Source organism: Mastigoproctus giganteus, chromosome 7 (assembly GCF_048544385.1).
Source record: "Mastigoproctus giganteus isolate SK-2022 chromosome 7, ASM4854438v1, whole genome shotgun sequence".
Taxonomy (NCBI): domain Eukaryota; kingdom Metazoa; phylum Arthropoda; class Arachnida; order Uropygi; family Thelyphonidae; genus Mastigoproctus; species Mastigoproctus giganteus.
The window spans coordinates 168,744,390-168,769,422 of record NC_143581.1 but is presented as its reverse complement, the minus strand read 5'-3'; the positions used below and the strand labels follow the sequence as shown (position 1 = coordinate 168,769,422).

Below are 25,033 nucleotides of genomic sequence, written 5' to 3'. Positions count from 1 at the left end.
CGAATACTGTGCATCGCGGTATTCGTTAGGAGTATAGGATTATGCACCCATACAGATTAGTATTTTGTGATGTGTTCCAGTTATAAATGAAAAAAAAAAAAAAAGAAGCCAACGGCATGGTTGTGGTCGTGGGTTCGTATCCCAAACAGAGTGGTTAAGGCTCCAGAACTAGCCATCCTCGAGCTATCCGTAAGATAAATAACCAGGTTTCTAAGAGATTAAATATTATATTAAATGTTTATGTACAGTGGCGGACAAAAACACTGAATTACCTGAAACAAAAGTGACACGCAGTGAAACGTATGAGATATTGTCTGATTACAATAATTTTTTTTGTCGCAAATTTAAAGTATTGCGTCAAATAATGCTTCTATTCCATCAGACAGTAATGGCAAGAGAGTAATTGCAAGGTATTGCATCAGCCGTTTCTGTAAATACGGCGTTGGAAGGGTATACACGCTCATTAGTATCCTGTTTTGCGGAGGTGTAAGCACGGCTCCAAATGTTCAGTTGACACCAAGAAAAAAAGTGTAGCTGTTGCCCTGTCCCAGGAAGGGCTTTCTGTGCGTGCTATCACTGATAAAATAGGCTGCCACCAGTCAACAGTAACTCGGGTGCTGAAATTAAAGCGTGAAACCAGTGATGTGGAGAGAAGACCTGGATCAGGCCATAAGAGAGAGACTACGCCTTCCCAAGATCGAATTTGAAACGACTATGCCTTTGTAATCGCCATGCTAGTGCTCCTGATCTAAATGTGGACTTTGAGATGGTTTCTGGTGTTGAAACAAGTGCATGAACTATTCAACGACGGCTTTGAGAATGTGGTCTGCATGCCTATCGGTCAGAGAAGAAGTCTTTGTTGACACAACAAATAAGGAAAAAGCGACTTACTTGGGCTGAAACGCATGTTTCGTGGATAAAAGAGTAATGGGACAGTGTAGAGTATGTTTAATGTCAAACGGCTGGGGCAACGTCATCTTTTCTGACGAATCGAAATTCAACCTGCATGGCTCGGATGCGAAGCGATAGCTCAGAACACGAAAATCGGAGGCAGCGCCCCACACATATTCCATCGAATTTAAGTCTAATGATAGTGCTGGTCATGGCAGTAGTTAGATGTCTTCAGTTTCAGCATTGACACTCTATGTGCAGTGCTGTTGTCGTGAATGGAAAGAAAATCGAACTAACCGCACCCCTACCAAGTTGCGCATAGTGTTTGAGGATCTGTTCTAGGTACCTTTGTGCACTTGCGGTATCCCTAACGAAAAATGAAGAGGAGTGCGCCGGTTGATCATTATTCCTCCCCAAATGAGAACACTGCCCCCATCATAAGTGTTCCTTTCTCTGATGTCAGAGAGATGGTATTCCATTCCTCGTTGTTCCAAGATGTAATAACGTGTAGAATCTGCTTGCAAACTAAAACGGGACTCATCAGAGAACAGAAATGCACCCCATTTTTCAGGGCTCCAAGGCGTAATAACGTTCATCGCACCAGTTTTAACGAGCTCTGCATTGGTTTGATGTTAATGGGATACAAACCACCGGCTTCCTTGCATAGAGCCCACTCCAATTGAGCCTTCCTTGACGCGTGGAAATATTTTCACTTGTGGCTGCAGCTACCTCAAGAGACAGTTGATAACAGGACATGTTGGGTTCCCTCTTCCTCTTAGAGCCAGATAGCAGTCTGTTCTGAGTGACGTTGCCTTGTGGCAACCTTGGCCAACTCTTCTTATAATGGCTCTCTCTCTCTCCTGAAACTGATTTCATAAAAAATTAACTGTTATATTAGGCTCCCTTGGAAAGTTGAAATACGCTTTCAACTGTCCATGTGTATTGTGTGTCCTCTGGTATATCTGCCTGCTTTTCTGGACGAAAACCCCCAGCTTTTCTGGGAAAAACACCATACTATCTTCGCCCGAGACCGACTATCTCAGCCACGAAGTGAATCTGTTTCCATAATGCCGAGACGACACTGCTTGATACATTAAGCCAACGTGTCACCTCCGCCTGTGACTGCCTGGCTTAAAGTCGTCGAACGGCATGCCATCTTAAAGAATCATTTAAATGATGATTACTTGTCATCCCGAGTACTGAAGATGACACTATCTCACTGAGCAAGCCAAAAAAAGGAAATGAAGGGATGTGGTTGCAACCCGTGTTTTCATATGCATGAATAATTTGCATAATGTGTGTCTCTGTAATGTGGTAGATGACTATCTATTGGATACCTATTATTTCAGGATGCCTATTATATCAAATATTCGCCTTCGCGACACTGAGAGGATAAAATATCCATGAAAAGCATTTTTTTCCTGTTAGTTTTGTCGAGCAGTGTAGAAAATAATAAGTAAATATCGCACTAGAATCACGCGGAATATCAATTCATCTGCCCAATTGTATAATGTTCGTATTCTCTATTTGATTACTATTTTTGCTAGAAGAAAAATCGACTTTCCGGGAATGGGAACCTTCCTGTTCTACGCCTTAAACCGACTAACTCTGCCGCGAAGTGAATAAAAAGCTCCCGTAAAAGTTCCTCTCGTTATTGCTGGGATTCAAACACGACCCTTTTGCCACTCGTTTTAGGGGGGACGGTGACGATGCCACTGTGTTGCCAGCCAGACATTATGACATGCTTATTTATACAGGGCTGTGTCGAGCCATTTTAGTACTCGAGGCAAGAATGAAAAATTGTGCCCTATGCTAATGATAGAAACGTTAGCAATTAAAGTATTTAATCTTTCTTTTGGCGCCGTATTAGCTTTTCACGTGAGGCAAAAGCCTCACCCTCGGCAGGGCTCTGTGTTTATCGTATCAATGACACATTGGTATTATGGAATTTCTTCACTACGTGGCTGAATTACTCGGACTCAGATGCGGCTTGCTGGGCTTTACCTCCAGAAACTCCTATATTCGAGAGCGAAATAGGCAAATTGACCATTGAACTCATGTAATTTTTGGATGTATTACAAATGGGCAGATGAATTAATTCTTGGCTGGCCCTAATATCAGCCCTAATGTGCTAAAAGGGGTACCCCTAATCAGCCCGCATTGTGGCCGATCAGGTGTACCCCTTCATGGTGACTGTCTTCCCAGGTATGTTCAGATATGTTCCAGCAGGATAATGTGCTATGATACGGTGCCTAATTCGCCAGATATGAATCTCACAGAACATCTCTGGGTTGACCGGGATCGACAGATCTAGCCTTTAAATCCTCGACCGCAAACTATCTCGAGTTAGTCCGTCTCAGGAGAGGATAATATTGATTCTTCTCCCGGAAACTAGACATTTTTGTCAGCAAATTGCCTCAGACCACACGCAATTTCCAGCCACATTATTATTATTTCTCCCTGATTGGGCGTTCCAACTCGTGACGGGTATTGTAACCAAGTACACAGGATGGTTGTTATGACTGGTGTTACTGATAATCGAGGAACTCTCTGACTATCCTACAGGTGTTCAGGATTGCGACTTTCTGGAGTTCCTTGTAGGTGTTCGTTGGGAGATCTGTTGCTGATAGGCTGCTATGTGGGGTATTTGCCGCCATACAGGGGGCTGACACGATGATCAAGATGGTCGTAACTTGTTGCATATGCCCCATATCTTTGATTCCCTGTCTTAGGTTTGTGTACTTCCTGATAGATCGGTTTTCTGCAGGTTGCGAATGTTGGATACCGCTATGTCTGGTCTGTTGTGCGAGATTGTCTTTAAGTATTAGCGTTACCTTTAGTTGAGGCATATGATGCAAGAAAAGGGCTCAACATCTGGTGAGTATTGACTTGACACACCCAGGGTCCTGAACCGGGATCATCATTCTTCTCTTTCTTGATGATTCCCCTTCTATTTTTGACTCTCTCTCTCTCTCTCTCTTTTTTTTTTTTTTTTTGACTGGTGGAGCATAAGCCTCAGGCTTCCTTGCGCCATATAGCTAATAATAATAATAAATCCCCCGTAAGGCTACCACAAGAGAAGGGCAAGACCATCCAGCCTCACCAACTAGAAGTGTTTCCTGCACAACTGCGCTAGTGACCACCCAGGAAGGAAGAAAACGCCAACACATGAAATGGAGCATTGAAATGAATACATATATTATGCGAGCATACTATGAAATAACCAGGCTAGAGACCGACATGAAAATGTACAGGTCGTGACTACATACCAAGTGGTTAGAACGAACCCCATACTATAAGTAAGAACCCCAGGCAGTACTAGAGACCCGAACCCACAAGCTGTAAAGTGTAAAGTGTAAAGTGTGTTTAGGGTCAAGCGGCACCAGGGGTTTCCCCCATCTCCGCGTAGTTTACATTGTGGGTGAACCAGTTGACTGGAAAAGCCAGAGATTTAAAAGTGGATGGACTTTGTATATATTTGATGCCTTGTACCGTTGTTCATCTGGTCATTTAGCCGCCAGAGCCCTACTGAGGCCCGACGTTGTCCCACTTTAGCCCCGTGGAGGCAGACCAGGTACTCACTAGTATATAGTTCACTCTGGCAGGTCCTGCCACCTTCCTAAGATTTCAGTGGCTAGGACCTTAAAAAAAAAAAAATCGCGTACGCGTCGCGGGGAGCGCTAGAAGTCCAAAATGTTGGGCAAAATTAATTTAGATTGGTGATTTTAGATTGTGTGGGGCGTGTTCACGTTGCTATCAGATATGAACACGCCCCACACAATCTAATATCACCAATCTAAATTAATTTTGCCCAACATTTTGGACTTCTAGCGCTCCCCGCGACGCGTACGCGATGGGACCGCGCCATAATCATAATAACGGATAAGACCATCCCGCACAACAGACCGGACATAAGCCTTGTGGACAAGATGGAAAAAGCTACCTACCTGATTGACATAGCGGTGTGGAACAATAGCAATGTCTAGAAAATCCACGAGGAAAAAATTAGGAAGTACACGAACCTGAGACATGAGATGAAGGAGATGTGGTATATGCAAGAAGTATCAATCATCGTGCCAACCACCGGTATGGTACCAAAGACTCTACATAGAAGCCTAGCCGCAATAATTCTCCCAGAGAACACCTACAAGGAACTCCAGAAAGTCGCAATCCTGAACACCTGGAGGACAGTCAGAGATTTCCTCGACCGACACTACACATTACAATCACCCTGTGTACTTGGTTGCAGTACCCATCACGGAATGGAATCCCCCAATCAGGGAGAAATAAGATAAGAGCAACAACAACCACCACAACAACAACAACAATAATAATAATAATAATAATAATAATAATAATAATAATAATAATAATAATAATAATAATAATAAAGGATGCTTTCACAGGATCAGCAAAAAAAAAAAAAAAAAACCCTTCCCATATCACCTGGTCACTCCAAATGTTTGTCTAACCCAGTCTTATCTGTTTGTATTGGTGTGGTCCCAGTATTGCTTGTGGATTGGTATCTCTAGTACTGCCTGGGGTTCATACTTGTAGTACGGTACACTTTCTTCGATCTGTTGGTATTTCCTTGCTAGCCTCTGATGTATTATCCTGGCTACATGGTCGTGTCTATGAGTGTATTCAGTCTAGGTGATCTCCTTACATCCAGCGGTGATGTGTTGGATCGTTTCTGAGGCCAGGTAGCATCGTCGACATGTCTCATCGGACACTCCGGGCTTCTTGGCGATGTATTTTGTATAGTTTCTGGTGCTGATTACCTGGTCTTGGATGCTGAGCATGAATCTGTCAGTCTCGGACAAGAGCATCCCACTCGTGAGCCATGTATTGGAAGCAAACTTATTATCCATATGGCGAAAGGAAGCCTCTTTCCAAAAAAATTCTGAGTTATCCTGTGAGAGAGAGAGAGAGAGAAGAGAGAGAGAGAGAGAGAGAGAGAGAGAGAGAGAGAGAGAGAGAGAGAGAGAGAGAGAGAGAAGAATCACCAAGAAAGAGAATGATGATATCCAGCTCAAAACCCTGGGTGTGCCAAGGCAATACTCACCTGATCTAAGCCCTTGGGGTTAATATTATATGAGGCTGAATATGGACAAAGTTGCTCATGCACTAAAATCCTTCATCAAATAACCAACTAACCAATCACCAGATGTATACTAGAATATTGTTACCACACACTGAGTGATCACTGAATTATGACCACCTACCTAATATTTTGTAGGTCCTCCTTTTACCCTCAGTACAATAGCTATCCGACGTGGCATTGATTCAACAAGATATCGGAAGCTTTCTGGAGTTATGGCCAACCAAGCTGTGTGTACTGCGGTCAGCAATGTAGGTATGCAGGTGATTGGTGTATCCAAATGCTTGATATGCCTTTCTATAGCGCCCTACAAGTGCTGCTATTGGATTGATATCGAGGAGTTCGGAGGCCAATCGATATGCTGGAACTCAGAACTGTGTTCTTCAAATAATTCCTGCCCATCAAGTGCCCGATGACTCAGCACATTGGCAGCTTGGAAGACACTTTCGCCATTCTGGAAAAAGTGAAGCATAGCGGGGTGTATACAGTCAGAAAGCTGTTGACGATAGCGGAGACCACTGATACGTTGTTCCGCATGCATCAGGGGTCCAAGTTCCTGCCAATGAAACATGCCCCACACCATACAACCGCCTCCACCGGCCTGCACTTTTGATGCCAAGCATGTTGGATGAAGAGCTTCATGTTGTTGACGCCAAATCTGTACACGACCATCCACTGTGTGGAGGGTCTTTGCACCAGAGGAGTCTTTTACGTCGATGGACCTTGGTTAGGAGAGGATGCCGTAGGGGTCGTCTGCTGGTATCTCCCATTCATGCGAGCGTGCGACGCATGGTTAAACACATATATTATTCCGGGTTGGCCCATGTTGTATTGGGTAGTCAACTCTTCAACAGTGCTGTGCCAGTTTGCCTGTACGAGTCGTCGGACCCGGCGCTCACCTCTAACATCAACCTTTCGCTGACCTTTGCAGTTTTGCCGTCGGGTTGTTGTTTGACCATTTTGACGCCAGTCCTGGTACACTTTAACAACGGCGGCTGCCGAACACCCCACCAGTTCAGCCGTTTGGAAAATCGAGGCACCAGTTCGTCATGCACCCACAATCTGTCATTTATCAAAGTCCGATAAATCCTTCCTTTTACCCATGACGCTCAGAATTTTACTACCTACTCATCCACTGGCACCTTATCTATTCTACGTAGGTCGACTAACTGCGCACTCTCGTACCTCACATGGTCAACGGGGAGCATTCCGTGTTCATAGGGGTGGTTATAATTCTGCGATCATTCAGTGTATTTTGAGTACAAGTGGAATCACATATGATACTCTCTATTACTGTATTTTGAATTTTAACACAGAATATTTATATCAAATAACACCGTTATAAAATATAATAAAATAAGAATTTTCTTAAAAAAACCAATATTTTTATAAAAATATTGGTTTCTTAAAGAAACCAATTCGCCCCACTTTATTTTTATATGGACAAAGAACTGTAATAATAAAATTTGATATGCGAAATTTTGCAATAAAGTAACACAATTTAGAAAATAGCATAATATAAATTTATTTGTAAAGTTTAAGGTTTTTCAGAATCCTGTAATTAGCGTCATTATGTTTAGTAACTAATGCGAAAAGTTAAGTTTAGTTACTGAGTTATTTATTTACACTATTATTGGTTATTTTAAAGGACATGTAATAATTCACTCAAAGTATACGATGTAAGAGGGCGCATTTTTGATTAGACACTATTGACAACAGTGCAACGTGCCTGCTAGAGATGGAGTGCAATGGGAGTGCATGTTATTTGGTTTCTAGATTCCTCACCCTGTGTTCTTAACGATGCTGTGTCTTATTTCTCTTTAATTTTTTGACATTCATGATTTAAATTTTTACAAAATTAAACTTAACATGGATGATATCGTAAGAAAATTAGAATTTAATAATCCTACGGTGCAGTGCCGAGTAAGTTTATAGTACAGTATAATATTTTTTAATTAGTTAAGAAAAAGCAGAATTACCTCTATCATGTCTTTTAGAACACTTCTGTGCTGATATTCTCCGTTGTTAAATCAACTATACAAATAGTTTACGTGTATTCCACACCCTCGTAGACAAAATCAATGGTCCAATGCACCACGGAATTGGGGCCCGACCGCAAAATACATCGAATCACCAACCCTAATCTTTGAGTGAGAGAATACAATAAGTCCTTATTTTAAAAACGATTTAATTCCATAAAACCAAATAAATAATGAATCCATTCTTTTAACAAATATTAAAACATAAAAAAATTTAAGAATCCTCTGAAACATTAAGAAACTAAAATAATTTTGTTCATTTTCTTAACTAATTGATATATAACGTAGAACATATTGAGCCATTGCAGATCTGATGTCTGTTAATTAAATATATTTTTTAATAGAGATCGCATTTAAACATCATGTTACTATTACTACTTAGCCACATGGTGCAAGGAAGCCTGAGGCTTATGCTGCACCAGCCAAAAAAAATTCCCAAGTTACCCTGTGAGAGAGAGAGAAGGGAATCACCAAGAAAGAGAAGAATGATGATATCCAGCTCAGATGGTTATCGTCATTCTGGGTGTGCCAAGCCCATACTCACCAGATGTGAGACCTTATATTATGTGCTTAAGAAAATGTGTACATATTTCATGCTGCTTTCATGCTTGCTGCATCGCTTGCAACGTTTCATTGGTTGTTTAATCAGTGCAACTTCGGTGTACATTTTTTTTTTTTTTTTTTAGTAGAGGGAAAGGCTTTTGATTTCATAAGGGTGACTACAGTGGTCTCAGATAGTTTTTAAATTCTGTGCAGTGGAACCGACCGATGATATTACCAATAGCAAATTCTAAGTAGGAAATACTAATAGAAACTACTAGGGTTTCATATCAGTGAACTACCTTTCAAGGCTTAGACCTAAACAGATATCAGATGCACTATTGAGACAAGTAGCAGAGAAGAAAAGTGCATGCGATGCATATAAGTTATTTGGTGATTCAGAAGTTTGTGGTAGATATAAATTAGTCTGTAATCAAGTCACAATGGAAGTTAGGCAAGCTAAGTCAGATTATGAGAAGTCTCTTGCAAAGAAAAACAGCAAAGACTTCTTTGCTTACATTAATAGTAGAAGGAAGGGATTGAATCAAGACATCAAAAGGTGATATTGTTGGAATATCAGAGACTTAGTGCCATGTGGATATAAGCAGTGCAGAATTGGAATTTGGGGAGTACAATGTGTACAGAAAGGATAGACAGAACAGGAAGGGAGGAGGGGTTATGCTGTTAGTTAAGAAACAAAATCTAAGGAAGTGCATCCAGTTGACATTGGTGGACAATGCAATGTTGAGTCAGTGTGGTGTGACATAAGCACTGGGAAAGGGAAAATGAGAGTAGTGTGTGTGAGTAGGTGTGTAATAAATCTGATGAGTATAAGGAGCAGTTGTGCAGAGAAATAGTGGGCCAGTAAATCAGATTCTGTTATAGTGGGGGATTTTAACTTCCCAGATATTGACTCGAACTTGTTGTTGGTTACTCGCACACTACCAAGACTTTTGTGGATTTATTGGATGACTGTTTTCTTCAGCAACATGTCCGAGAGGCAACCAGAGGAAGTAATACCCTTGATCTGATTATCAGCAGTGATTCTTCATGCGGTAAGAATCTGCAGATAAAAAAACCACTAGGTGGCAGTGATCACAGTGTACTGATGTGGGATTTACTTAAAGATGTAACTACCATTAGGGTCAAGGAGAAGGGTTTTTGCTTTCGTAAAGGTGACTACAGTGGGCTCAGAAAGTTTTTAAATTCTATACAATAGGATCAATTGACGATGTTACCAACGGTGAATTCTAAATGGGAGGCCTTCAGGGAATTAACTATGAAGGCAGATTTTAAGAGAAATCTTTGCCAAAGGATGTAAAGAAAAACAGCAAAGAGTTCTTTACTTATGTAAACTCTAGAAGGAAAGGGATGAATCAGATTGGTCCACTTAACATAGGTGGTTTGACTATTGATGATCATGCTCAGGTAGCTGATAAACTGAATGAGTATTTCACATCTACGTTCACACATGAGGAGTTATTCAAGGAGGGGAATGCCAGAAGTTTGTCAAACTCTAAAAGGGAGCTGCATTATTTTGTAATAACTGAGAGCTAAGTGGAGGAGAAATTGTTGAAGTTAAACATAAGGAAGGCACTTGGGGTGGATGGGATCTATCCAGTTATATTAAAGGAGGCAGAAAAGGAAATAAGCATGCCCTTAGCCATAATTATGAAAGCTTCCTTGGAATCTGGGGAAGTCCCTATACTGCTGGACATGTGCAAATGTGTCCCCAACTTGCAAAGGGGCATCGAAGGGTGACACGAGTAATTACAGACCTGTTAGTTTGACTTCTGTTCCAGGAAAAATAATGGAGTCACTGGTTAAGGAAGCGATGCAGGATCATCTAGACAAGACTGCAGTAGTAGTTCAGACACAGCATGGGTTTGTTAAGGGAATGTCTTGTCTGACAAATCTGATTGGATACTATGATGGGGTGATAAAAGAATTGGATGTAAAGAATAATTTTGTTTTATCATATACTTGGACTTTTGATACTGTGCCACATGGAAGACTACTGTACAAATTGGAGCAGCATGGCATTGAGGGAAAGTTACTACAATGGATAAAAGGATGGTTGAGTGGGAGAAGAGAGAGTGGTTATCAATTGACACTGCTCTTCATAGACTAATGTTATTAGTGAAGTCCCCCAGGTTTCGGTGTTAGGCCCATTGTTGTTTTTGGTATTTATCAATGATATTGTTGAAGGTGTATCAGTGTTAATGTCTAAGTTTCCAGACGATACAATAGTTGGCAGAGTTGTTAATGACAGTAGTGATAGTATGCTACTGCAACAGGTTCTGGAAAAGTTGAGCAGATGGGCTGAGAGGTGGCAACTGAAGTTTAAAATGTAAAGTACTGCATATGGGTAGCAGTAACCCCAGAGTACTGTATCAACTGGGTGATACTACACTCAGGGTGGTAGAGAATTAAAAAGGCCTGGGGGTAATTGTGCAGTCAGATTGCAAGAGTAGCTCATGGTGTCTTATCAATGATATACAGGAATTTTGCTAGCAGGAATAAGGGGGTAATAGTCTCCTTGTATAACGCAATGGTTAGGCCACACCTTAAGTACTGTATACAAGTCTGGAGGCCTCATTTTAGGAATGATGTAGAGCTGCTGGAACGAGTACAGAGAAGGGCAGCAAGGTTAGTGAATGGAACGAAGGGTTGCTCCTACGAAGAAAGGCTTAAGTTTTGCAAATTACAGTGTCTGGAGACTAGGCACTGGCGAGGTTATCTGATAGAGGTGTATAAAGCCTTGAATGGTTTGAGCATGCTCACTGCTGATGGGATACTGCCTCTTGCTCAGAATAATCACCTGAGAGGGCATAAATTCAAATTGAGGAAGCACGGATGTAGGATAGATGTTTCGGAAATTTGCCTTTAGCCAGCGGGTAGTTGGTTGGCGGAACAGACTTCCATCCCTTGTTGTGGAAGTTGATAGCCTAAATAAATTTAAGGCTCAGCTGGACATGTATTTCGAACGAACGGAGGGGTGGAAGGGTTTTTTTTTTTTTGGCTGATGCTGCATAAGCTTGCTTTCTTGCATCATATGCCTCTGCTAATGCTAATGCTAAAAGGTTGGTGTTACCAAGAAAGGCTTAAGTTCTGCAAATTGCAGCTTGTGGAGACTAGGCACCTGTGAGGTGATCTAATTGAAGTGTATAAGTCCTTGAATGGATTAAGCAAGCTCAATGCTAATGGGATTCTTCCTCTTGCTCAGATTACTCACCTGAGGGGACATAAATTCAAATTGAGGAAAGGCAATTGTAGAATAGATGTGCGGAAATTTGCCTTTAGCCAGTGGGTGGTTGATAGTTGGGACAAACTTCCATCTGTCATAGTGGAGGTCAGCAACTTAAATAAGTTCAAGGCAGAACTAGACAAACATTTGGAGTGAATGGATGGTTGTAATGGGAAGGGTGTTTTTTTGGCTGATGCTCTGTAAGATTTCTTTCTTGCATCATATGCCCTGCTAATGCTAATCACGTTGGGCCACATGATGTCAATGGATTAAGTGTTGATGACTCTGCTCAGGTCACTGATAAATTGGATAAGTATTTTGCCTGAATTCACACGTGCTGAAGTCTTTAGAGGAGGGCATGACAGACATTTATCAATCTCTATTGGGGATCCAATTGGCTTTGATAACTGAAAGGAAGTGGGAAAGCAATTGTTGAACCTGAACATAAAAAAGCACGTTGGGGTGGATGGGATCGATCCAATCATATTAAGATAGGGAGCAAAGGAAGTAAGCAAGCCTTAAGCCATAATTATGAGAGCATCCTTGGATTCAGGGGAGGTCAATATGGACTGGAGATGTGCAAATGTATCATAAAGGGGGATCAAAAGGTGACATGAGTAATTATAGACCTGTTAGCTTAATGTCTGTATCAGGGAAAATAATGGAGTCACTGGTTAAAGAAATAATGTAGGACCATCTGGACAGGAATGCAATCATGGATTTGTTAAGGGCAGTCTTGTCTGACTAATCTGATAGGTTACTAAGATGCAGTAACCAAGGAACTGGATGCAAAAAATAATTTTGATATCATATGCTTGGATTTTAGGAAGGCTTTTGATACTGTTTCCATAAAGGACTTATATAAACTGGAACAATGTGACATTAAGGGCAAGTTACTGGTATGGATGAAGGGATGGCTAAGTGGAAGAAGACAGAGTGGTTATTAGTGGGCACTACTCTTTGTGGACTAATGTTATCAATTGAGTACTCCAGGGTTCAGTGCTGGGCCCATTATTGTTTTCATTATTTATTAATGATATTGATGAAGGTATATCAGGCTTAATGTCAGACTTTGCAGGTAATAGAAAGATTGGCAGGGTTTTGTAATGACTGTAATGAGGGTTAACTACTGCAACAAGATCTAGGAAAATTATGTTAGTGGACTGAGAAATTGTAGTTGAAATTTAACATTGACAAATGCAAGTATTTCATATGGGTAGCAGTAATCCCAGAGTAACTTATTGACTGTGTGACTACACTCAGATTAGTGGAAAATGAAAAAGACCTTGGGGGCAATTGCGCATTCTTTGCTAGCAGGAGTAAGGAGGCAATTATCCCTTAGTACAAGGCCATGGCTAGACCGCATCTTGAGTATTGTATACTGATCTGGAGGCCTCACTTTATGAAGATGTAGATCTGCCTGAAGGGATACAGTGAAGAGCATCCAGATTGGTGAAGGGAACAAAAGGTCACTCTTATCTAGAAAGGCTTTAGTTCTGTAAATTACAGCATCTGGAGACTAGGCACCTGTTGTGAGATGATCTGATTGAGGTGTTTTAAGGCCTTGAGTAGGCTAAATGTGAATGGCCATCTTCTTTTTACCGAGTCTACACATGGGAGTGGGCATAAATTTAAGTTGAAAGATAGTTGCTGAATAGTTGTACTGAAGTTTGCCTTCAGCCCATGGGTGCAAAATGAAACTTGTTTCCATCTTATTGGAACTTGCTTCAATCAGTTGTTGTGGAAGCAGATGGCTTGAATAAATTCAAGGAAGAAATAGATAAATTCTTGGAAGGTATGGATGGGTGAAGTGTGTAATGTTTTTATGCTATATAAGCTTGCTTTTCTTCTTCTTCTTATTATTAGCTATATGGTGCAAGAAAGCCTGAGGCTTATGCTGCACCAACCAAAAAAAATTTCTGAATTACCCCAAGAGAGAGAGAGAAAAAAGGGAATCACCAAGAAAAAGAATTATGATGGTATCCAGCTCAGGACCCTGAGTGTGCCAAGCCCATACTCACCATATGTGAGCCCCTGAGGTAGCTTGTATAATTTGTCACTATTCTCTGTAACTTCTGTAACAGAGAATGCATATACAGTTACAGAATTCTCTGTAACTGTATATGCATATATGTATATTTATGTTTTTATGCTTATTTATACAAGCAATCCTTTGTAATAGTATACTATTGAATATAAGACTGCAAGCAGGTGGGTCATTAACCCCTTGTTCGAACATATGGAATGGCACCGATGGAGTTGTGTTGACTCCAGTTTCAGTCTATCAGGGTTGGCCCATGCTGATTCTAGACAGTCCTGTGTTCCGAAGTCTTTTCTGTAATAATGTAGGGCGCCTGCTGGGCAGCGTTTAATACGGATATCAAGACTCCCAGGCAGGTTTCCAGCACTAAAATGAGAAACCAGAAAGACTAGGATTTTATATGAGCGTCTAGCGTTAAATTAGGACAAGATTCTGTGCTCTAAAACTCACCCAGATGGACGTTGGGCAAGAATGCAGCAACGAGAATTGCGTTGTGATGATTAACTCTAAGGCCCTTTGTGTATTGGCCTTTGAGCCCGCCTTTAATGATAGTCTATTTAAATATATATATACGCTATCAAAAGGTGTGTATTTCGGAATAGTCCTGAAGAAAGATAGATCAACAAACAAGGTATAGTTTATTATACATACATGGACTTGTGTATTTATTTACAGTAAAAGAATTAATAAGTAAAACAGGGAATTAGAATTATATTATGTTGTAAGTGTTAGCTTTACTCAGGATAGCTTTACATTTTCTAGTTAATGGATAGTAGTAACATGGCACCTTTCTGCCATTCTGTCGACATTCTTCATGTAGTTTCGGTACACAATCGTTGTTAATATACAATAAGTAGAAGAGCATCCAGCTATTCGAATTTATAGGTGAATGTGTAAGATTGACATATAGTTATGTTTACCGTTACTGGAAACGCAGTATCCAGTAGTTGGTATAATAGATGACACATTCTGGCCTTAATATAGAAAATACATATGTGAATTTAGCTGGGAGGAGAGAGGCTAGTATGTGATATTAGGCGGGGAATATAATAGTAGCTGTGGTCGTTCAGTAATTCCAGATAACCGGTCACTAAACTAAAGGACGAACTTACCCAAATACTTTCCTACCGACTTGCCAGGTACGACTTCTTCTTCGCTATATCTCATCATGGACGTTTTTAACTCTGTTTCCATCTTCATCCCACCAAAAGACCCTCGGTTTTCCCATAGTCCCAATATATACACCCCTTTCCCCTTTGGATGGCCCCTTTCTTGATTGGTTAGGAGCTTATTCCTGTGGGGAAAAGCAAATCTAGGATCACCTGTCCTAGTAATTAGACACGTTTAATTTGAGAAATCTACCGTGAGAAAGGAGTAAATTATTAATTGATATACGATGATACTTCCGGGTTATACCAAGGTATTCTCTTCACTCAAAGTCTATTTACCTCTGTCCATCATTTTTCAACAAGAGTCAATTCGCAGTAATCAGTTCGAATTTCTCTCAAGAATACCTTCCTCATTCCGATTTACTCACTAGCCCCCACAGATTTTGCCATTGTATATCTGAGTAATGCAAGCGCAGCACTACTTAGCTGATCCTATCGAATGTCGGCTTCATGTAGTGGATTGACCGAACTATGGGAGTGAGATGGAAATTCGATTACTGCTTTCCTAAGAATAGAATCGGACAAAACACTTTCAACACGGCCTTATTACTCTACACATATAGTGACTGGCAAAAGTAATGTGTGGCTATTTATGAGAATATTTTACGATATAAAAATGTTCACATTTTAATACCTGTATGCAAGTGAAAACAACCCATATGAATAAAGTGCAAGAATATTATGCCATTCTTCTAAAATATCATAAAAGTTATTGTATTTTTGAAAATCATTTTGTCAGTAGTATCAGTGTTCACAAAGTGTTCCACTTGAGAAATGCTTATGTAGTACAATCTATAAAAAACAACAATAAATAATATGTATCATTATAATTTCCTTGGCCTTTATGCCTTTTATCTTAACTCTACAGTGTAATGTCGGGTCACTGTGACCCCAGAATCATAAATGTGAATGCCTGTGAAATAAGCAGGAAACTAATAAATTTCCCCTTTATGTATATAATATATATTAATTAGCTTTGTTCATGAGGCTAATATTTGAAATAGTATTTGGTATAAACAGTGTTGGAAACATATTGACCACATGAAGGAATTTATTTATGCGTGGCTAATGCACACATCATTTCTACTACCAAGGTAGTTTTATTGCATCATTTGATTATATCTCATATTGTGAATGCCTTCACAATGAGTTTCCACGGTATTGCACTACCTCAAATCTATATGCTTAAGAGTATGAAGGAGTTTATTTATGCATGGGTAAATGCACACACATTCATTAATACTCTTAGGTATATAGCCAAGAAATATCTTTTAGATTAAACTATGCACACCTTCATCTATGGACAGAACTAATGTTATTTATTTTGGTGGATACCACCACCCAGATGGCACTGTTTTAAAGCTTATTGGCTTCTCATCAGTGGGTGGGTAGGTACCCTGTTGTTCCAGTAGTGACAATGCAGTTATGAAATATACCTCCACAATTTGAGAGATGCCTGATGGTGGCATGGTTTAATCTAAAAGATATTTCTTGGCTAAATGTCTAAGACTATGAAGGAGTTTTATTTATGCGCAGGTAATGCTCACATATTAATTCATACTCTTAGGCATATTGCCAAGAAAAATCTTTTAGATTAAACCACGCACACCATCAGGCGTCTCTCATATAGTGGAGTTATAGTTTATAACTGGGTTGTCACTATAACAACAACAGGGTACCTGTCCACTTACTGATGAGAAGCCAATAAGCTTAGAAACAGTGTTGTCTGGATGGTGGTATCCGCCGAGAATAAGTAACATTAGTCATCTCCATAGGTGGAGCTTTACTTATTCGAGGTAGTGCAACTCGTGAAGGTATTCAATATATGAGATATAATCAAATAATGCATTAAAACTACCTTGGTAGTAGAAGACCACGAACTTCATGGTAGTAAAAGACCAAGAACTTCTAAGTCTCAGGAGAAAGATGTTACTTAACTATGCAACTAAAATTCAGTCTACATGTCTGCCCCATTTGACTGATACTTAATGATCTACAGTTCACAACGTACTATAGAAATAAACAAAGAGCAACTCAGCCTACTGGTATCAGATTGTATGCATTATCACAAACTTGGAATTTACATCTTGACAAAGTTTTCTAAAATTCAGACAATCCAGATCCTCCATGGTTCTCTATTAAATCATCCTGTGACAGTTACTTCCTTGCAAATGTCAACATACAACAACTCCATATTGCCCACACACAAAATTAACTGCATTTTACAAAAATATATATCATGTGTCAAACTCTAACACATTTATCATATACTCTGACATAAAACCATTTATGTATCACTTCTCACTGATTGTAGAAGCTATACAGCCGAATTATGAGCCATGAGTCTTGCACTAGAAAATATTCTCCATCTGTCCATCCAAAAAAAAGCATGATATATACAGATTCACAGGGTGTGCTTATGGCTTTACAGAATACCTCCTCGCATACACATCCTTTAATGAAATAAATAAAATCAAAACTGATGCATATCCAGGAACTCCAGCGAGTGTTCATCTTCTGCTGGATCCCAGGCCATGCTGGGATATGAGAAAATGAATGTGCAGACTATGCTGCTAAATATCCAATCAACACAGAATTGTTCCATTATTATGTTCCATATCTTGACTACAAATGCTATATATGAGGAATAATGTAGGGAACAATGGACACTTCTATGGCAAGCTCAAATGCATAATAAACTCCGTCAAAATATACTTGAACCGCAGTTATGGGTTTCTGTGCAAATAGAAAGGAAGAAGTCATATTAGCCACAGCATGAATCGGTCACAGTCAGCTCGCCCATCTTTTCCTTCTCACAGGAACCAATTCTCCACTGCAATTCTCTGTTCAGAATGAAGCAGATTCTTGTTGGATGTATGTCATATACTTATGCTTGAAAAGTCTCATTCAATTTTCTCCAAAATCTTGAAGAACCTTTGACTCTTGTGTATATCATAGGTAATACTGAAATCTCGCTGAAATTTTCTGCTTCCTAAAATGAATACATCTGTTTGTTTCTAACCATTCTTACAGTCGCTGTGTGACCGCTATCTTGTCGATAGGTGCAATATGGCCTAAGTAGCCCTTGCACCAGAAATAACAAAACAAATACCAGTCCAGTGACTAGTGATGGGAATGCCCTCACCCAGATTCAGAATTTAATTAGCTGTTCTTGCAAGGTGAGTGAGCACCATTTTTTGCTGTCAGTTAGGTTCTTCTTGTAGTTCTACATTGCTGCTGTTTTAGGCATGTTAATGAATTAGAAGGTAGTACCACGTATATCGTCTTAAGTTCACGTAACGAAAATTAAAATTCAAGCAAACCTCAAAAAAAGCCCGTATTTTAAAAAGAGGCACATGATGCAAGAAAGCAAGCTTATAAAGCATTAGCCAAAAAAAAAAAAAAAAAAACCCTTCCCATTTCACTCATATTTGATAAGAGCATAGGCTTGCCATTTGTTAGGTCAGCTCTGTCTTTCAACGTATTTGTTAAGGGGGAGGATTAGACAAGTTCAGGGTAATGAATTGATCTCAGATGATGATGATGTCTAGATTGGTTAGTTATCAGTGCATCTTTGAGACGGCTTAGGCTTTGTATAGGTATGCTTGTGTAGGTATGGAAGTCATCCCATTGTACAAGGCAATTGTAAGATTGCACTTGGAATATTGTGAAGATATGGTGACTGCACCTAAAAAAGTCATTGAATTTAGCATTAGTAAAGGCACATGATACAAGAAAGCAAGCTTTATAGCATCAGCCAAAAAAAAAAAAAAAAAAAAAAAAAATCTTATTTCACCCATCCACTCGCTCCCAATGTTTGCCTAGTTCTGCCTTGAATCTGTTTGAGCTATCAACTTCTACAACAACAGATGGAAGTTTGTTCCAGCAATCAACCACCCACTGGCTAAAGGCAAACTTTGGCACATCTATTCTACAACTGTCTTTCCTTAATTTGAATTTCTCCTCTCAGATGATTATTCTGAGAAAGGAAGAATCTCATCAGCATTGAGCATGCTCAAACCATTCAAGGCTTTATACACCTCAATCAGATCACCTCGCAGGTGCCTAGTCTCCAGACACTGTAATTTGCATAACTTAAGCCTTTCTTTGTGAGAGCAACCCATTGTTCCATTCACTAATCTTGTTGCCCTTCTCTGTACTCGTTCCAAAAGCTCTACATGCTTCTTAAAATGAGGCCTCCAGACCTGTATATAGTACTCAAGGTGTGGCCTGACCTTTGCCTTATACAAGGGGATAATCACCTCCTTATCCCTGCTAGAAAAATTCCTGTATATCATTGACAAGACACCATGAGCTACTCTTGCAGACAGTCTGCACTGCTCAGAAAACTTCATATCTGCCTGCACAGTAACCCCCAGGTCCTTTTCATTCTCTACCACTGTCAGTATAGTACCACACAGTTGATATGTTACTCTGAGGTTGCTGCTTTCCATATGCATTACTTTACATTTGTCAATATTCAACTTTAGTTGCCACCTCTCAGCCCATCCTCTCAACTTTTCTAGATCCTATTGCAGCAGTGTACTGTCATTAGTGTTATTAACAACCCTGCCGACCTTCGTATCGTCTGCAAACTTGGACATTAAGCCTGATATACTATCATCAATATCATTAATAAATACAGAAAACAACATTGGTTGTTGTTGTTATTTGGTTTTTAGGAGCATTAGCAACTAAGACCATGTTGCTCCAGGAATGTGCGGTGGTCATTCCCTGACCTTTTCGCATCCTCCGTATTTGGTGGTCATGGGCTCGAACCCCAGTGTAATCAAGAAGCGTGTGCTACGCACTGCTGCTCCTACCCACCTGGCTACAGAGGCACCAACAACATTGGACCCAACACTGAATTCTGGGGGAATCCACTAATAACTTTAGTCCACGAAGAGTAGTGTCCATTGATTACCACTCTGTCTTCTCCCACTCAACCATCCCTTTATCACTAGCAGAAATTTGGCTCCAATGCCACACTGCTCCAATTTGTGCAGCAGTCTTCCATGTGCAACGGTATCAAAAGTCTTTCTAAGATCCAAATATATGATATGAAAATTATTCTTTGCATCCAGTTCCTTTGTGACCACATCATAGTATCCACTCAAATTGCTAGATTTCTAGATTATCCTGCAGTGCTTTTTTAACCAGTGCCTCCATTAATTTCACTGGAACAGAAGTTAAACTAACAGGTCTGTAATTATTTGTGTCGCCCTTTGATCCTCCATTGTGAATTGGCGTCACATTTGTACATCTCCAGTCCATGGGTACCTACCCTGAGTCCAAGGAAGCTCTCATAATTATGGCTAAGGGTTTGCTTACTTCCTTTGCTGCCTCCTTTAATATAACTGGATAGATTCTATCCACCCCAGGTGCCTTTCTTATGTTTATATTCAACAATTTATCCTCCACTTTGCTCTCAGTTATTACAAAATCATCTAGCTCACTGCCAGAATTTAATTCACCTCTGGCATTCTCCCTGAATAACTCCTCATGTGAATGTGGATGCAAAATACTCATTTAGTTGGTTAGCTACTTGAGCAGGATTATCAGCAGTTGAACCATCGATATCAAGTGGACCAACTGATTCATCCCCTTCCTTCTAGAGTTTACAAAGTACTCTTCTCTGTTTTTCTTTGCGTCCTTTGCGAAAGATTTCTCGTAAAAGATTCCTCCTTTGTGACTTGGTTACAGACTAGCTTATATCTATCATAGGCTTCCATGTCACCTGTTAATTTATATGTATCCCATGCATTTTTCCTTTCTTCTACATGTCTGATTAGTTCATCAGACATCCATTTAGGCCTAAACCTTGAACAATATACTTTTTTTACCTTGGACAATAAACCTTTAAAAGTCAGCTTCTCAAAAGGGCTCAAAGACAGGCAACATACCTGGCAAGGTCTATGTAAAAGAACATCTGTACGAGGGCAAACTGCAAATATGTTCCAGAGAAGTGGCAGCTATGCTTTAATGCTGCAAAATGTAATGCTCTGCACTTGGGAAATAATAACCCCAGAATAACTTACACACTTGATGAAGTTGAATTTAAAAAAGAAAGTAGCCACTGCACCTGAGGTAAAAAGGGATTTAGGGGTTACAGTATAGGCTGACATGAAATTCTCCAATGCAGAGTAGACAGGTGGTGAGGAGGGATGCATTATGTCCTAAGTATGATTTCTTGAACATTTTCTTGTCTAGATAGTTAGGTCATAATCCCACAGTACAAGAAAATTGTAAGACTGCACTTAGAATATTGTCCAAATATGGTGATTGCATCTTAAAAAAAAAAGTTATCAAATTTTAAAAGTCAGCTTCTTGAAAGGATCCAAAGACAAAGAAAACACCTGACAAGATCTGTATAAAAGAACATCTATGTGAGGAAGGACTTCAAATATGTGGAGCTGCAGAACTTGATAACTAATTACCTTTAAAGTGACCTAGCCTCATCATTGGATCAAATTGCCTGTAGAGGCAGTTTGTTCCAGTAATCAGTAACTTGCTGACAAAAAGAAAAAGTACCTAGAATGAGGTGGGAAACATATAGATAGTTGATATTTTTTACTTTATTACTTTTTTAATCAATTTATTTTTGGCTGGTTCAGCAAAAGTCTATGGTTTCCTTGCACCATGTGGTTTATTGTGTGTGTGTGTGTGTGTGTGTGCGCATGTGCATGCAGCATGATATAAATTTACATTTTTTTGTTTGGCTTAAATGATTCTGTTATTTTGATATTTTTAACTTATTTGTGATATTTCTTCTGTAAATTACAGACAGTCTCAAAGCTTCTCTCAACTATTATTAAAAAGAAACCACGTCGTCAGTCCCTGTCTTCCTCCACTGCACCTGAGGTATTACTGTTAATAAATTTTAGCAGTTGTTTTAGTCACGGAATATATTAATTTAAGTATATATATATATATTATTCTGTGATTTTATATTTTTGTTATTTTTATTAAATAAATGAAATAAAATTGTTTTGTACCAAGGAGTCCAGTTAATGATAATTTCAGGAATTTTGATCCCGTATATCCTATTTGAAAAGTATAATATACAAATGTTTTTGTCTATAATAAGTATTAGAGTTATTAGTATTTAAATAGCATAATTCACTTTATTTGTAATTATATTTTTCTTTAATTTGTTTTCCCATTTTTTTTTTTTTTTTTTTGTTCATTTCATTTATATGTTCTTTCTCTGTTTATAGTTTCTGCATTGTAATCAAGATCATGAGTTTCAGGAACCATGTTTGTGGTACATTCTTGTGAATGCATTCCCAGGTGCCAAGCATTCTTATAGCCAAGTGAATCTTTGTGCTACTTATAAAACCTTCTGTTTCAAAGTTACAGTTCCTATTTGGTTTTTGAAGTTTTTTTTTAAAAATAAGTTGATTTTTCTTTATGAACTATAAGCCAGTCCTATAAAGGAAGACCATCTTTCTTTTTTTTTTTTCCCCTTTAACTAACTAACTAACCGTACCACTTGGTTACTCTAGCAACATTGCTCCTGTCTCCTTGTGGTGGAGCCAGAAGTCTTGTCAGAAAAGTTGATTTGCCAAGAGCCAAAAGTAATTAATATGAAACACAATGTGTTTCCATCTTTAGAGTCTGAAACTCGTCACAGACAGAAACTGTGATCACTTGCAGTATTCTCATTTCTCTTATTCTATTCACTTGCAGACCAGCCTCTAAGTAAGCTATCTCCCTTGTCTAGAAACACCTGGAAAGTATTGCAGGATCTCCTAAGACAGTTAAGAGACTACAATCAGGAGACCGTCTGGTAGAAACTGTAAACCACAGGTATTCAGAGAAACTCCTACGACTTACTAATTTTGATGGAATTCCAGTGACAATATCTCCCCATGCAACTCTTAATGCATATAAGGCTGTATAATCTACCTGTGATCTCTTGTATGTCACGGAAGAAGAAATAACTCAAGAGCTTCACAAACAAAATGTTATTGCAGTCAAAAGAATTATGATTAAAAAAGACAAACTTACGCCTGCCGGGAATATTATTCTTACCTTTAATACCCCAAACCTATTGACATCAGTAAAAGCAGGTTATTTCATTGCATTCATCTCTACATATCCAATCCCTTGATGTTATAAGTGCCAAAAGTATGGCCACTCTCAGACAACATGTAGAGGAAACCCAATTGGCCCCAACTGTGGGTTGTCTGATCACGTTCAGTGATTGGTGACAGAAATGACCTGCTCCAACTTCAAAGGCAACTATCCTGTGTACTATCAGATGTGACAGATGGAAAATAGAAAGAAAAAGTAATATAAGGTTGAAAACAAGATGAGCTATCAAGAAGCAAGGAAACTAATTGCTCCCAAGTACACATCAACATACATACACTAATATTGTTAAAAAAAAAAAAAAAAAAAAAGCGGCCATCCAAACTGATGTCACAGTCCTCTTTGAGTGTATCAATCTCTGACTGGGCTCGGGCTGACCTCCCTTGGCAACAGTTTAATGTCCCTGAGCACTTAGACCAGGCAAGAAATAATCCTCTTACAGTGCCAGTGACATCTCCTTCCCCACCCCTAGTGATTACTACATCACATTGATCAAGTTCTAGTTCAAGATGCATCTGTGGATACTGATCATTCCAATTTCTAGATTCAGATTATCCAACCAGGAAGATCCAATTCTAGAAGTATATGTGGAAGCAGATATGGACACTAGTCGGCCTTCCTTCTCAAAAAAAGACAAATCAAAGCCTGAACACCCTAAGCCAGTGACTTTAAAAAAAGCGGTTTATACTGAACTCAAGTAATGACTTACACTGTATATAATATGGTGGAATTGCAGAGGATTTCATAGCAGTACTGACGACATTCGAGACTTAATTGATTGCTACTCTCTAGTTGGTTTCTGTTTTCAGGAAACCTATCCAATTACTCAAATTTCTGCTTCCATAAAGAACTATTCTGTCTATCAACAAGATCATAATACGCTGAATGCTACCTGTGGTGCTGTGGCCATCTTGGTCAACTTGCAGATCCCTACCAAGCAGATTGTTCTTCAAAACTGAAATTGAAGCAGTTGCTGTATGTTTGATTACACAGATTGCTTTAACACTAGCTTCAGTCTATCTCCCACCAAATGATATATTCTCTTTCAAACGGCGCCTCCGTAGCCAGGTGGGAAGGAGCAGCAGTGCATAGCACGTGCTCTTTTATTAGACAGGGGTTCGATCCCGTCACCGCCAAATATGGAGAATGCGGAAAGGTCAGGGAATGACCACAGCATATCCTTGGAGCAATATGGCCTTAGTTGCTAATGCTCCTAAAAATCAAATAACAATAACAACAATCTCTTTCAAACATCTTGAAGAGCTTCTAGTACACTTACCTTCCCTGTTCTCTCTGTTGGGGGATTTCAGTGGTCACCATCCCTTATGGGATCTCCTAAATTAGATAGGCATAGTCGAACTGATTAAAACCTTTCTGGATAAGTAAAACCTTGCCATTCTTAATACTGGTGCTCATATTCATATACAGTTGTCAACTGGACAAACTTCTGCACTTTATCTCTCAGTTTGCTTTCCAATGCTGTTTCAAATCTTGGGATGGTCCATTATGGTTGATCCCACAGGCAGTGACCATTTTCTAATTTTTTGTAATTTTCTAACTGTGCAACTGCCATTAGCCCAACCCTGAAGAAAATGGAAATTCTGTCAAGCCAGTAGGGTCAAATTTCATTCGGCCCTAGATAAGAAAAGAAAATTATACAACTTCAGCCCATAGATAAAGCTACTGATTATATCACTGCATTTTGGCTAAATACTCAATTCCATTATTGAATCCACAAGCCCAGTGGCGTTTTAACTGTTGGTGGGATAAAGATTCACAGAAAAAAGAAAAAGCATTGAATTTATTTTGCTGATTCCCAACCATAGTTAATCTTATTAGCTATAAGAAGCTAAGGGCAAACGCATGCCTCATTCGAAAACAAGCCAAGAAGGATTCCGGGACCTGGTTTGC

The 25,033-nt window shown here is 39.4% G+C and overlaps 1 protein-coding gene across 1 annotated transcript in view; it reads left to right on the top strand.

The window, feature by feature from the left end:
• Positions 1-7,742: 7,742 nt before the first annotated feature.
• Positions 7,743-25,033, top strand: part of LOC150083320 (focadhesin-like) — a 181,298-nt gene continuing 164,007 nt past the window's right edge. The window contains exons 1-2 of the mRNA XM_090378475.1: positions 7,743-7,915; positions 21,812-21,889. Of these exons, the coding sequence (XP_090234601.1) occupies positions 7,862-7,915; positions 21,812-21,889 (132 nt within the window). The 5' untranslated portion in view covers positions 7,743-7,861. The remainder of the gene's footprint in view (positions 7,916-21,811; positions 21,890-25,033) is intronic.